The sequence below is a fragment of the Pieris napi genome, chromosome 1, assembly GCF_905475465.1.
Source record: "Pieris napi chromosome 1, ilPieNapi1.2, whole genome shotgun sequence".
Lineage (NCBI taxonomy): Eukaryota > Metazoa > Arthropoda > Insecta > Lepidoptera > Pieridae > Pieris > Pieris napi.
This window is the reverse complement of record NC_062234.1, coordinates 5,416,953-5,431,841: the sequence shown is the minus strand read 5'-3', so window position 1 is coordinate 5,431,841 and position 14,889 is coordinate 5,416,953. Positions and strand designations below refer to the sequence as shown.

The 14,889-nt window shown below is 31.6% G+C and overlaps 2 protein-coding genes across 10 annotated transcripts in view; one reads left to right on the top strand and one right to left on the bottom strand.

The window, feature by feature from the left end:
• LOC125052500 (solute carrier family 12 member 4) overlaps positions 1-14,889 on the bottom strand; it is a 178,655-nt gene that overhangs the window by 42,567 nt on the left and 121,199 nt on the right. The window contains exons 1-2 of one of the 7 annotated variants that reach the window (XM_047653413.1): positions 7,548-7,662; positions 6,808-6,852 (exon numbers count right to left, since the gene is read on the bottom strand). The exons of 5 other annotated variants lie outside the window; for them this stretch is intronic. In XM_047653413.1, the coding sequence (XP_047509369.1) occupies positions 6,808-6,852; positions 7,548-7,593 (91 nt within the window). In that variant the 5' untranslated portion in view covers positions 7,594-7,662. Of the gene's footprint in view, positions 1-6,807; positions 6,853-7,547; positions 7,677-14,889 lie in introns of those variants that run through there. One more of the 7 variants, XM_047653458.1, reaches the window with a different exon arrangement.
• LOC125052592 (trypsin CFT-1-like) lies at positions 7,704-14,070 on the top strand. Of its 3 annotated transcripts, none has more exons than XM_047653525.1 (4): positions 7,704-7,825; positions 12,469-12,655; positions 12,874-13,135; positions 13,478-14,070. In XM_047653525.1, the coding sequence occupies exons 1-4, from the start codon at positions 7,774-7,776 to the stop codon at positions 13,775-13,777; spliced, it is 801 nt and encodes a 266-aa protein (XP_047509481.1). In that variant the 5' UTR covers positions 7,704-7,773; the 3' UTR covers positions 13,778-14,070. The 3 variants fall into 3 exon arrangements, with proteins under 3 accessions (XP_047509481.1, XP_047509498.1, XP_047509489.1); XM_047653542.1 differs by lacking the exon at positions 7,704-7,825 and adding an exon at positions 7,832-7,953; XM_047653533.1 differs by lacking the exon at positions 7,704-7,825 and adding an exon at positions 12,091-12,339.

Sequence of the window (14,889 nt, the reverse complement as noted above, 5' to 3'; positions counted from 1 at the left end):
GCCGTTTATACCCAAAGAGGGTGTAAAAATAATTAATACAAAATCTAAGTATATACTCTAATGTATCCTTAGCTTCACTTTAATCTAAACTTTCCACTGAAATTGACCCATTACACCTCTGTTACGCACTATTCGGCAGAGCTAATTCTAAAATTTTGCATTAACTTATATCATAATCATTTTTGTTGGCTGGTGACCTGTTACCACAGTGTTCTATAGTCCTATTATAGGCACCAGCCTCTGACTAAGATGGTCAATACATGCAACATTTAAACTCGTAAAATGCAATATTGTGAAGAGGCAACTAAACTTTATTATTATTTCTTACTTTGTAAATATATTTATATTTTTTAGGTATTCTGTTAGTGATAGTTTTTAAGTAAGTATGGCTGTGTTTGCCTGTTAAACGATGTGTTACGTAGCCGAATATCATGAAATCTGCTGTGCTGCTGCTGCACGGTGTCAGCATATATTACCCCATGGAACCTCATTTTTTATATCTTTGCATTCAAATCTAACATCGGATTGTTGACCCGTAATCACTACATAGTATAAAACAAAGTCACTTTCTCTGACCCTATGTATGCTTAAATCTCTAAAACTACGCAACGGATTTTGATGCGGTGATTTTAAATAGATAGAGTGATTGAAGAGGAAAGATTATTTATATGTATAATAAAATCCAATAAATATGGACGGAGAAATACTGATATTTTTGGGTTTCTAATGTGTCGTAAATCGTAAATAATTACATTTTTTCCGCTTACATTGCGAACCCTACGAGATTTATCAAAATATTGTACTAAGTATTGTACACATTGAAAAGGCCTACAGAAAACTCCGCGATGGTATTATGTCTGCCTCTTATGGATATCCCACAATAACATATTTTTGTACTTTACTTTTTACGACAAATAATAGCTAGTTTTCGAAGCGATTTTAACCAATACAGCATTAATCTTATCCAATTAAATACCTTAATTACATTGTTGATTGAAAAATTGCTGGATGCAGCGCGTTGGAGGCCGTCGTTCTCCCTATACTCTATAGCACTTTGAATTTAGTATCAGCATTGCATCCGTGCGAAGCCGCGGTGGGTCACTAGTAATAAAAAAAAAGGGTCTAGTACTCGAACTCCGACGCAGTGACGGCCACTTCCAAATTATTCCACTCTCTTCTTCGTCACAAGCTCCGCTGCCCCGCTATCCTTTTTATTCCTTCTTCCCAGATTTCTGGTGGGCGTTCTCTCTTTCTTCTTTCCACTGGGTCATTCCAAGTAAGGGTCTATTTAACCTCTCCAACTTTAACCGAACCCTCTGTCATCATCGGTCAATGTAACCGTTGAATGTTGAGCCGTAATATTAATTGTAATTTTTATTTTAATTAAATTAGTTTAAACATTTGTTTTTTTAAACCTACGGCTATGGCCTTCGTTATTGGTGTACTTATATTGTTATTTTTGTTTGTTTCTAGTTGTAAGATTTCATTGTAATGCCCGTTTGGCAAACGCTTTTTGAAAATAAATTTCATATTAAATAAAACCCTTTAATAAGAATTAGAATTAGATCATGTTACTTATAGGAACTAATTTTCTTAACGCAAACCTTCTTGAGGTAGTTTGGGGGATATAAGGAATTAAGCGGGATCAACGGTAACTTTCCTGGAATTTATTAGAAATAGCTACGCTAAAGTTTTGTGATTAAGTAGGCAAATCCTATAAGGATTTGCTTACTTAGATTATTTTTTTTTTATTACTACTTGATTATTTTTTATTTTTAAATACACAGATTATTTTTTATTTACTTTCATTTTCAAGCAATCTATTATTTTCATTATATTATTGTTCTCATAGCATATTTCTACTATATAAAATTAAGTCGGGTTTTCCTTCCTGACGCTATAACTCCAGAACGCACGAACCGATGTCCACGGTTTTGCATTCGTTGGAAAGGTCTCGGGCTCCGTGAGGTTTATAGCAAAATTCAGGAAAAAATTCAACAGAAAAGCGGGATCACCAAACGAAATGTTACATAAAACGAAGCCATCTGGTGGCGAAACGGAGTTCGCCGAGTTTGCTAGTTTTTGTATAATTATTCGAATATTTTACTGAAAATCAGAAATTATATTACCATACAATATAAAACGGCTTCATAAACACAACATTTTGACCCGTATATAAAACGAAATAATATGACACCTACATAATGAAAGAATTGAATTTAAAAAAGGAAATAGATAAGGCTTAACGAACTCTATGGGAAGAGAGTAAACGTTTATTTTATTTGAAAGTTTATTTGACAATTATTTATTTCGCTAAATTCTAATATATGGTTGATATACTGCGAATAAACAACAACATTATCAAAAAATATCTTTCATATTTAGCTTACTTAGATTATTTTTTTTTATTACTACTTGATTATTTTTTATTTTTAAATACACAGATTATTTTTTATTTACTTTCATTTTCAAGCAATCTATTATTTTCATTATATTATTGTTCTCATAGCATATTTGTACTATATAAAATTAAGTCGGGTTTTCCTTCCTGACGCTATAACTCCAGAACGCACGAACCGATGTCCACGGTTTTGCATTCGTTGGAAAGGTCTCGGGCTCCGTGAGGTTTATAGCAAGAAAATTCAGGAAAAATTAAACAGAAAAGCGGGATCACCAAACGAAATGTTACATAAAACGAAGCCATCTGGTGGCGAAACGGAGTTCGCCGAGTTTGCTAGTTTTTGTATAATTATTCGAATATTTTACTGAAAATCAGAAATTATATTACCATACAATATAAAACGGCTTCATAAACACAACATTTTGACCCGTATATAAAACGAAATAATATGACACCTACATAATGAAAGAATTGAATTTAAAAAAGGAAATAGATAAGGCTTAACGAACTCTATGGGAAGAGAGTAAACGTTTATTTTATTTGAAAGTTTATTTGACAATTATTTATTTCGCTAAATTCTAATATATGGTTGATATACTGCGAATAAACAACAACATTATCAAAAAATATCTTTCATATTTAGCTTTCTGTCCCGGCTCGATCTTTATGTTGTTAAATAAATGTTTTGAAGATAGATATTGACTTCTTCTATAATACATCACTTTGGTCTTTTGTCAATAGTTGCCGCACCGTACGCTATATAAGGATTTTTATTAGTATTATTTCTCATCTTAAGTTACATTATCGAACTTTATATACCTTCATACGTAAGGGGTTCATACCTTTTTCTTTTAATATTCTTTAATCTATGTTTATCAGGGATAATGTAGAAATCTGTCCTCATCATTAGTGCAGATAGTTAAATATGAAATGTATAATGTGTGGAGTGTTGGACAAAATAAGTTAAACCAAAAATAAAAAGGCAAAATAGAAAGCTCAAAAATTTGCTTAGCTCTCTAATTATTTTCGCGCTAAAGTTTGTGAGTTTTGAGACAGACGCCATTGTAGCATGGTTGCTAATTGAGCTAAATTTAAAATAAAAGTTTCTCATGGAAAATACGTTTTTATTAATAAAGTAACAAAATCCAAAATATGATGACACATGTTAATATTTGAAATTTTGCAAAGATTCATAACAGTACCCTACAAGGTCTGACTAAGGTAACGTGTAACTTAAACTATTATTAAATAATGAAAATTTACTATCGCAAACTATTCCTAAGAGATTATAAGATTATATTGCCTTTCAAACGGAGGAAATATTATACTTTACCGTATCAATTGGTCTATTTTTTCCCAGTTATTTTCATAACGCGATTCAACCAAAGCAATGATAACCGGAACGCATACTTACTACGTCCAGGGGGTTTGCATGATGACGTCACGCGGGAAAGAGACAAGGGATTGCGCAGTTTTCACGATAGAAAGAGATAAAATATAGGCCAAGCACCGACCTACCTTTGGGTAGATGTGGCCTGTTGAGGCGCCTACGTCAGCTTGGTAATAAGGTCGCGAAAAATGTCCCTCAATTTATGCATCAATGATTTCCCCGGCATACAATTTTGTAGCTACTTATGAATAGACGCCTTTTATGAAGATTCTTTTCAATTACCGGTTTAATTTAAAATTACAGGGTTGATCTTTATATCTCTAAGAAAAATGCATGGGTCCATTATCCATATTTTTTTCTTAGTTAATTAACCTTATTATAATTTCCACATTCCGTCCGTTTCATCAATATTTTTTTATGCGTACTTAAAAGATCCGTGCCTAAGGTCCTCAAGCAAATATAATTTTGTCTGGAACTAAGAACCTAGGGTTGTACGGACTGCACATTAGGTACCACATGGTGTAATGGTTGCAGCTCCTTACAAACATTGTGTAAAACAAAAAAACTTGGCGATTAAAAAGAGTGGCGGAGAGTTTATTGCCAGTTCTTCTCTTCAGTTCTACGCACTTGATTTGAGAACTGACAGTAAATGTGAAATTAGAAGCATTTAATATATATATCTTTTTTGACTTTGATAACTGAAAATTGTGTTACCTAAATGAATACATGATTTTGACTTTTATTATAATGACGCAAAAAATAGTCAATAAAATTTTAAAACATTGTATAAATACAGATATTGATCCTCCGTGAACTTCTACTATGTATTATTTGATAATACGCTACCCCATTCCCCTTCATAAGTAATAGGAAATGATCACTTCACTTTTTCATAAATTGCGTTGATTCACTTTCTCCCTTAGTCTGGCGTGATGTAAAAATATCGCAACGTATTACTCTGCCACATTCTAAGAAAATATGTTAATAGTAATATGTATGCCCGTGGTTTTATTAGAGGCGTAAAGGAATACAATTCTGGTTCAACATAAAATACAAATAAAGCCGAAAAAGCGTAAATTTGTATGAATTTTTAACGAAATTCCGTGAACGAATGTTCATTTTATTGCATATATAGAAATGAAAAAAAACGACGTTGCTAGAAAGGGTTCTTTTTATAATTATACATATATGTATACTTATTAAAAATATGAACATAGTCCCGGCATTCCATAGGGTATGACAGCTAAAGCTACAAACACACACACACATATGCGTGAACCCGATTTGATTCCGAGACAATAATATTGTTTCTTCCGTGCTAAGGAATATTTCGATATAGTTATCTTAATATCCGCTGTGCTCTTATTGCGTTGATCTGGCAACCTTGAGATCGCGCGGTAAAACATTGATGTCGGGATAGCTATGGCTAATGCTTTTTCTCATCATCATTGGATGTTATGAAACCGTGGTTATTTGTAATAGGATTTGGTGCATTGCGTAGTTAGCGATCGTGACTAATTATATATCTTAAAAAACGTGGACAGTATCTGTTAACACTTTCTTATTGAAGACAAAATGCGCTTACCGTTCAACAATTTAAAACGAAAGAATATAATTACGCATTTCGTCAAGTGATTCGTCAACACAGGCCATTTTCTTAGTATTGACAGCTCGATGTAATTGACTTTCTGTACAATTTGTATAGTTTACAATAAGTATTCTATTCGTACGATGCGATTTAGTTCCAAATACGTCGACGGAGCACGGTCTTAAGTTTTCCATTGAAACATATTTCAATAGTTACATTTCTATTACAATATATATTCGAATTTACGCATCGTTCGTGCTTTAGTATTGTTAGCTCAACACGTGATACAATCCATTTTTCCTACATTCTCACCCCTGTAATGTTTTGTTTAGGGTAAATTAGATCAATTAGTTCAGTAATCTAACCCTTTACATAACTATTTATTTATTCACTATAAATTATGTTTATTAACGCTCCAAGGAACAAACAGGGTATTTATTTGCTGCAGGGTTAAGTTGATCATTAACCCTCTTCACTGCGGGATCTTTTTATAACTAGGGCTTTTAGCCTAAGTTAGCTATTTACGATTTACGACGTTTTGAATTAGCATTAAAGTAGGAAATATTATTTTAATCGAAATAAGAAACTCATCACGAATAATACAATTATAAATAAGTATTCTGTAACTAATGGTATAACTAATTCTAATAAAAAATAATGTTTGTTGAATACTTGCGGAGCAATGGATTCACTGTCAGCCTGTCACTGTCGATAACGTCAGTCACAGAGTTTTAACATTAAAGTCAAATTAGTTCTTAACAGTAGCTAAATAGTAGTGTAGTCAGAAGTTGCATAAAATTAATTGAAACTTTGCATAAAGTTATTTTGCAATTTCCATAATTTTCTAGAATATTGAGAAGATAATTCTAGAAAATTAGTTGGGTATTTCTTTTTTCAAACGTATACAAATTACACATTTTGATGAGGGAAATAGCGCAATTTGTTCTCAAGCAATTTAACTTAAGTAGTAAGCGTTGTAAGTAGTTGATCTTAATATGGGATGTAAATTCATTATTTGACTTAAAAGTACTTAAAGTTCGTAATTTTTTTGAATAATCGGACATGAAATAATCTTTTTACAATTAATTTTGAATGAACAAAATATTTTTACAATGATGGAAATAGCTTTGTCTATGTAAATTCGATGTGTGTTTTATGAGGTTGCTCGCGTATACTGTGAATAATATTTTAAATATAAACTAGCAAACCTGGCGAACTCCGTTTCGCCACCAGATAGCTTCGTTTTATGTAAAATTTCGTTTGGTGATCCCGCTTATCTGTTCAAATTTTTCCTGAATTTTCTTTGCTATAACCCTCCGTAGGCAAAACCGTGGAAATCGGTTCGTGCGTTCTGGAGTTATAGCGTCAGGAAGGAAAACCCGACTTATTTTTATATGGTAGATTTGAGTACTAAAACAAGTGACTGACCTCTCACAAGCATAGCTTCAGATGCACCGCCATCTTTATCTTGTCCTGATAACAGTCGCATTTTCACATATATAGTAACAAAACTTTACTGTTCGTGACATTTTTAACAATCATATATATACAGGTTAAACTAGGTTATCCTTTATCTATCGACATGTGACTGATAACTGAGAATATAAAGAAGTTAACAAACGGTTAAGATGATCTCATTGATGGCTTGTTATGATATCATTCATTGTAGAATAATAGAATTATAATTATGTAAAAGTGCTTGTAAAATATATTTATATTATTTACGAGTATATTCAAGTTTAGTACCTTTGGTTTGAGTTTTTATTTATAATTTGTTAAAATAAAATAATGTAAAACAAATGCAAAACGAATTTACATATTTCCGTATTATTTTCTACATGAAATTGTAGACTACTTGTGACCATATATCAGGCCATTCATTTATTTTTTCCTGTCCACTGAACCCATCAAATATTTTTTAAGCTTTCCATATTCTCATAAGCTTATACATCGATTGAGGACTGCTTAGTAAGTATGTATTTTTAGGATTCTAAACTCTATCTTCGTATTTCACCTAAGTACCCATGTAAGCCTTCTTACGAGCCGGGCACTATCCTCTGGTGACCCGTGAATACCAAACTTTGATACATAATATTATTATAAATAATGATCTGTTAATGCGTTATACTAGCAATTAATTTTTGTAAATATATTTAATATTTCCATACCTCCATTTCGAATCGGAAAATATTCTTTCTGTCCAATATGATTCATCAGTTTCGAATATTTATTAAATTTTTAACACAAAAACACTGAGCCACAGAGCCGTCACTATTTAACTGCACAAGTACAATATTATCAGAAATAACTTTATCGTTAGAGACGCTTGTTATTTCAGACTGTGAACTTACTCTTAGGTCCATTTCACTTAATTATTATTATTAATAAATAGTGATGTATGTAATAGAATATTCGATCATTACTTTACATGTCAATCGTATCACACGTAAGTTCAAAGAACGTACCCCAGAAAAATTGTTTGTTTATAATATTGTCTTAGCTTAGCTTTACATTTAAGCAAAACCAACGAATCTTACCCTGACCACGGTTCTGAACAGCAATCGAATCAACAAGGTATGTCAATAATGTATTAAATTAGCGTTTGTATAAAAAGATATTTTTACTTTGTTTGTGTATGCTATTTTATACACGAGTTGTATGCGTGACTTTCATAATGCAAAATAAAATCCAAACCTTGTAGGTTTTTTATACTAGCACTTTCCACATTAATCTTCTATCCGTTTTATAAAAAAAGTGGCGACTGGCGGTGCGGCCTGTTTAACTATATTTAGATAATTCAGCTTGACATACCATCAAATTAACTTATTGTTTATAATATTAAAAATATTAATATTAAAAGAAAAGAGATATTAAGATCACAACAATCGTAAAAACAAGATTGTTAAGACAATTGTTTCTGAGCCACAATGCCTTAATGTTACTTTAGAAAGGGCATTGTTCACTTTAACGCAACGTAAAGATTTTTGCAAAAACAGGCTTAAATTAGGGATATTATTTTCTATAAAGTAAAATAGGACTATTTGCCCAAAGTGAAGTTGTTGTTTATATAAAACAAACCTTAATGAGACTAATACACGTTTGTCTGTCTAATAATTATTGTGTGCTCATCAACCCGAAATAACTGTATCAACGGGAATCGTTCTAAATATGTCCAGAGCGCGGAGGTAAATTAAATGAACCGGGTAAAACACATCACTTTGATATCTTAAAATTCATACAAATGCACTAAACATTTAACAATAATTTAAATAATAAGGATATTTCTATTAATCCCGTAAAAATGTAAACAAATAATATTTATGAGTTATTGTGAATTGTAAACAAAGTCGTAGTTCAATCAACTCCTTATCTAGAGACTATATAGGTTTGGTATTTATATTTTATAACTATGACTAATTTACACGCAACAATTGCTGCAATAAAACTATACGACGGCTCATTGGTCTAGTGGTTAGTACCCCTGACTGCGAATCCATGGGTTCGATCCCCGGCTGAGACAAACATCGATGTGATGAGCATTTGGTGTTGTGCTTGTGGTTTTAGGTGTTTAAATATATATTTATATGTCTATCTATCTATAATATGTATGTATATCCGTTGCATAGTACCCATAACTCAAGCTTCACCAGCTTAGCATGGGACTAGGTCAATTGGTGTGAATTGTCCAATAAAAAAAATTACTTATTTATAAGCTTACAGACTAGTACTATCGATACAGGAGACTTATATAGCATTATATATCATAACTACGCAACGCTATAAAGACGCATTATTAGTTATAAGATGTAGGTATATAATTTTTTATCAATTGTATTTTAAATTATAGAATTATCGGTATTGGTAGAAATGTGTAGTTCTATCGTTTTAGTTATAAATAGGAAATAAATAAAAACATATAACATACAATATTGTTAAATAAGAGACATACTTAGAAAAGTAAAATATGTTTTAAAATTATGATACTGGTTACTTTTATAGATTGACACGCATCAATAAACTTTATTGACATGTAATAATTTTATAATGAATTGGTATTCGCCATAAATCATAGCTGTGCAATATTGTATGCAAATGTGAACGTGCCTGGATTGATATCACCCAAAATTGGAAACAATATTTAATCAAGAGCTGTATGGCTACCGGTGATAATGGTCTTACGTTTTCCCTCGTAAATATAAGGCAAAACCTCGATCAAAGTTCAAAAGGGACAGGAGGATGTAGGTAAATCTCGATCTTGGCTTGGGTTGAAAATATATATTATACTAGCTGGCCTGGCGAACATCGTACCGCCTAACAGTCGATTCTTTATTTGTTTAAAATACTTATTCTGCTATTCGGGACAACGGTCTAGCTCTTAAGTAAGATAAAAAAAAGAAAATTGATAAGACAACAAATACATTATGTCAAAAAATAAAAATTTACCTTCCCGGAACCCCTCCACTAACACTTGAACTTTATGCTATGGTATTAAAGTTCAAATTGACTTTTAAGTATTATTACGAATATTTTGTATGGGAATATAGAAAAGTGTTGTTTTTAGACGTTTTCACTCAATTTTTTAATTTTTCTCTCCGTAAGAACCATCCTCGTACTTCAAAGAATATTATATAAAAAAAATTGGCCAAATCGGTCAAGCCGTTTTCATGTTATGTCGTGACAACGGAAAACGGGTTTCATTTATATATATATAGACTAGTGGACCCGACAGACGTTGTCCTGCATGATATTTCAAGCAATTAGTAAAGCAAAGTATGAAAGTACCGACTGCAGCGCCATCTGGCGGGCTGATTTGAATCTAAACCATTCCCAGATCCCCTTGAACACACACAAAAAATTTCATCAAAATCGGTCCAGTCGTTTGAGAGAAGTTCAGTGACATACACACTCACAGAAGAATTATATATATATATATATATATATATATATATATATATAAATATAATAGATAACGTGAATTAAGTTGCGGTGGTTGATGGAGGTTTGTTCAAGTAATTGAAACACTTAGTCAAGTCAGTCAAAAGCTATGTCAATTGTCATAAATAGTTCAAAACAAGAACTTACGGCTAATATAAAATTAACTTTAGGTACTCTTAAAACTAAGTGACCCATCTGATCACGATGTTGCCATATTTTACATTCATGGGAACAAGAATGTATAGTTATAATTTTTGGATGTACGAAAAACTAATGAGGTTATTGATTAGAACCGTAGAATTCGTAGAATTTATTGTATACAAGTAGGCGTTAAACTAATCTTTAATATTTGGTATGTAATCGCTTTTATTCTTAACCTAAATATATATGTAAATTAACTAAGGTAGAGTTTTTTTTGTCTACTGCCTTGCCATAGTGTCCGGGGACTTTTGTCTAAGGTTAGGTTACATAACTCATTTTATATAAATAATAACGAATAATTCGGCATGTTTACATGACTTGCCGCCATAATGCTGGTTTAACGCTTGAACCTACTGAAAGTTTTTTTTTCAGTATATACTATTTTATGTGACTCATATACTTTTGTTACAATAATTTATATTATCTTATTGAGTTAGTCAAATAGGTTCTTATTAAACAAAGTATATTGCGCTTCATTGTGTTTCATCCAATACAGAAATAAAACTATTTTACGATATTGCGTTTAGAAAATGGATGTTTGCCAACTTTCTTTATCTTATATGGGTTATATTTTGACCTTGTTAGGGCGTTGAGAAACATGCTTATGACTAGATCTAGACTACATCTTGTTGGCAACCTTAAAAACTGATAATATTTAAGGTTGCCAATTAGATCTTAAGAAATAATATCTAGATCAGTCATAATATTTTACTGAATAAGCGGTTTTACTTGTATTGATTCACTAAAACAAAGTCCATATCATACTTTACCACTACCATCCCCAGTTGGGTGAATAGCATTTCATAATCATAAATTCATGAAAAATGTTGATAGGGTACCTAGTATTATGGTCGAACCACATTTTAAAACATAGTTTAATCGTAAAGAATAATTTCCTCTCTATAAACATGTTTTTCTTTAAATGTTTTAAGAAGCTCTTCAATTTAATAAACTAGAAATATAAAGCAAGCTTTGCAATTAGATTAGTCGGTTTCTCTAATTAATCCAACACAATTGTGACGCTTTCATAGAGCAAAGGTACCTTGTTAAGTTGACACTTCGAATAGACGTGTTGACAGGGATTACGCTGGGTAAATAGGTTGACCTAAAGATAAACTGGATTGACAAACATTACAGAATACTAATAATACACTGGCATTTCGAAATACATTTATATAATATAAAATGCGTCAAATCAGAGCTGTCACGTATGTAAGTTAAATACTGATAATTCTGAAAAGATTAATAATAATATTAGTATTAATTTGCCAAATGGGAATTGCATGTGTACGTAGAACCGTGCTTACTTACTGTTATTTCAAGTTGTCAGTATACTACAGCAACTTATTATTCCAGGTAGTTAGGCCGGCATTATTACATTTCTAATTAAAATAACAGACAAATAAACCATCATGAATGACGGAATAGCAATTAAAATGTTTAGACATGTATTATTTTTATATTTTATGCATTATCGAATAAGCTTCATAATATATAATAAGTATATAACACAAAATGATATAAGAATCGATAACAAAAAAAAACTCCAATCGACTTTTGCAGACGATAGAGTTTAATAATAATGTCCTAATTCACTCAGACAATCAGTAAATTTATCAGCATTTGTATAAATGTTATAAATTTAAATTAATGTATATTTAATACTTTGACAGCTGTTTATAAATACAGATAAATTTTCGAAGATTAATAAATAATTATCGATTCCGATACTTTATAAAACGCCACCATTTCTTTTGTTCGTTTATTAAGAGTGAAAAATGCGTGGAATTATTGGGTTATGTTTAGTTTTAGCTTTGGCCACAGGTACATTGATATCGATAGCAGACAATTTTATACGTAGTGCGGTCTCATTGATAAAAATATAGTCGTCAGTGTGAATTAATTGATTTGTCATTAGGGTTAATGTCAAACTAAATTAGGTTTAATTTGTAGCAAACCCCACAACGCAAAACGAGTCCAGATATAGCAGAATAATCGGCGGTGATGTGACGACTATTGATCGGTATCCATCCGCCGTAGCTCTGATGGGATATGACTGCTTTGCTAATGTTCACTATCAGATGTGTGGCGGCGCCATTATCAATAGTAGATCTGTTTTGACAGCGGCTCATTGCTTAACGTAAGTATAAGCGCAAGTTATAACAAATAAAATATTACAGTTATAGCATGACACTTTCCACCTTAGTCGATTATTATGCGTAGTTTACCCAGCATATACGATAGCCCCGACGATATAATAATTATTATAGGTTGGTAGGTAAACTTATTAAAAAGTTATTATAATATAATGTGTATTTTTTTTTGTAATAGTACCTACTCCATAATTTATGTTTTTAGAGACATTGTGCCCTTATATTACCGGAAGATGCGCGTAGGGTCTGCTTTTAAAAACTCGGGTGGTGTCGTTCATGACGTTGCGAAAGTGATAATACATTCTGAATACATATCACGAACTGTAGTTAATGACATTGGTATCCTTCGTTCGAAAACTTCATTTGAATTCAATGAAAACGTAGCACCCGGTGCGGTTGCAGGAAGGAATTATTATTTAGGAGATAATCAACCTATATGGGCAATTGGATGGGGTATGATGAATTTGGTAAGATAATGTAACAGACATACCAATATTAAAATAACAATAACAATGAATATATCAAAATGTGTAAGTGCAATTAGCTCTTGTATACATGAGTTTCACTCAGTATTAAAACTGAAGAAAATTTTGCGTCAAATCTTTGTATAAAAATCTTAAAGCGGTCCAATGTTTTATCCTCATTATCCATATGTTACTTCGTTCTTTAGCTAGTAGAGACTTGAGAGAGTATTTTATAGTAATATTAGTAAGCGTAATAATTAAAACTCATAGCAAAAATAATGTCATAGCACATTAATTTGCAAATATTACTTTATAACATAATTTTATATAAGTAATTTGTTATAGACTACCGGCGAAGGAGCTGAGCAGTTAAGAGAAGTCCAAGTATACTCAATCAACTGGAACATATGTGCGCAGCGCTATAATGAAAATGGCCAGCACTTAGGAGAAAACATGTTTTGTATGGGCCTTTTAGACGTTGGAGGAAAAAATACATGTTTCGGCGACTCGGGAAGCCCTGTTTATCATAATAATGCAATTGTTGGTGTATGTTCTTGGGGACCTTCACCTTGCGCAGACGCTCGATTCCCTGCGGTTAATACTCTCGTTTCAGCTTATGAAGATTGGTTAAGGGCTAATGCCTAGTTACCTTGTAAATATAGTTAGCAACGAAAGTCTTTGTAATTTTTTTAATGTAAACTATAACATGGAATTTCTCGGAATAAATTATTCAATCAATAAGAGTATTTTTATCTTTATGTGTTAATGTAAAGAAAAGTATAAAGCAAGCTATAGAAAGTATTGTATAAGCATAACCGAAAAGCTAGGAACTACTGAAGATATTACATTACTTTGTTATTTAAAAATAAAAGTACACTTATTTTCGAAATGCATTCATATAATGTAAAGGATCAAGTAATAAAATGAGTCAAATTTTATTATGATCATAATATTATTAACCTCTAAATTTTTTAGCGTGGTGCATTTCGTTTTTTATTTTACATTTAGACAAAGAGATAGAAGTTCAGGTGTTTTATGACTTTTATTTTAAATAATTAATTAGCCAATGCCATCAAACTCTAGTATCTATTTCATTGCCTATGCTCCTTAAACAATCGGTTTTGGTGTAACAATCAAAGCATTTGGATTTCTACAAATGCTTAATTAAATTCTGCTTTATCGTATCGATAAACTGACTTAATTATAATTAATACCTATTATTTTGTATCTATACATAAAAAAATATTGTTTTGACTGATCAACGGAGACTTAGGTCGCATAGGTTTGAAATCCTGTAACTGTCCAGTAGGACATAGGACGGACGCGCTACTATATCTGTTTTATTGATGATGCGCGCGCACCGTGACACAAAATTATCAGTGTGAAGTTGCCCACTAATGAATTCTTTTTAAACCAGCCGGGCGCCGAGCGTGCACGAGCGAGATGGGAATAAGACAATCTACAAGTAAAAAGAAATACAATATGCGTGAAGTTAGCAGCTATGCCAAGTATTTTGAATGGCCATAATGACCTTTGTAGTACCTTTTAAACAAATAAAGGAGATTTTCACAAAGACCTCTTGTTAAAAGACTTAGTTAAAAGGTTATGAAACATACCTAGTTATTAAATTGAAAGAATAATATAATAAAATAATAAACAATTATGATTAATATTAATAAATAAATTATTAACGTTAAATATTTATTATTAATTATTTAATATTTAAAAAAAATAAAGAAAGCCAAAGAAGTATAACT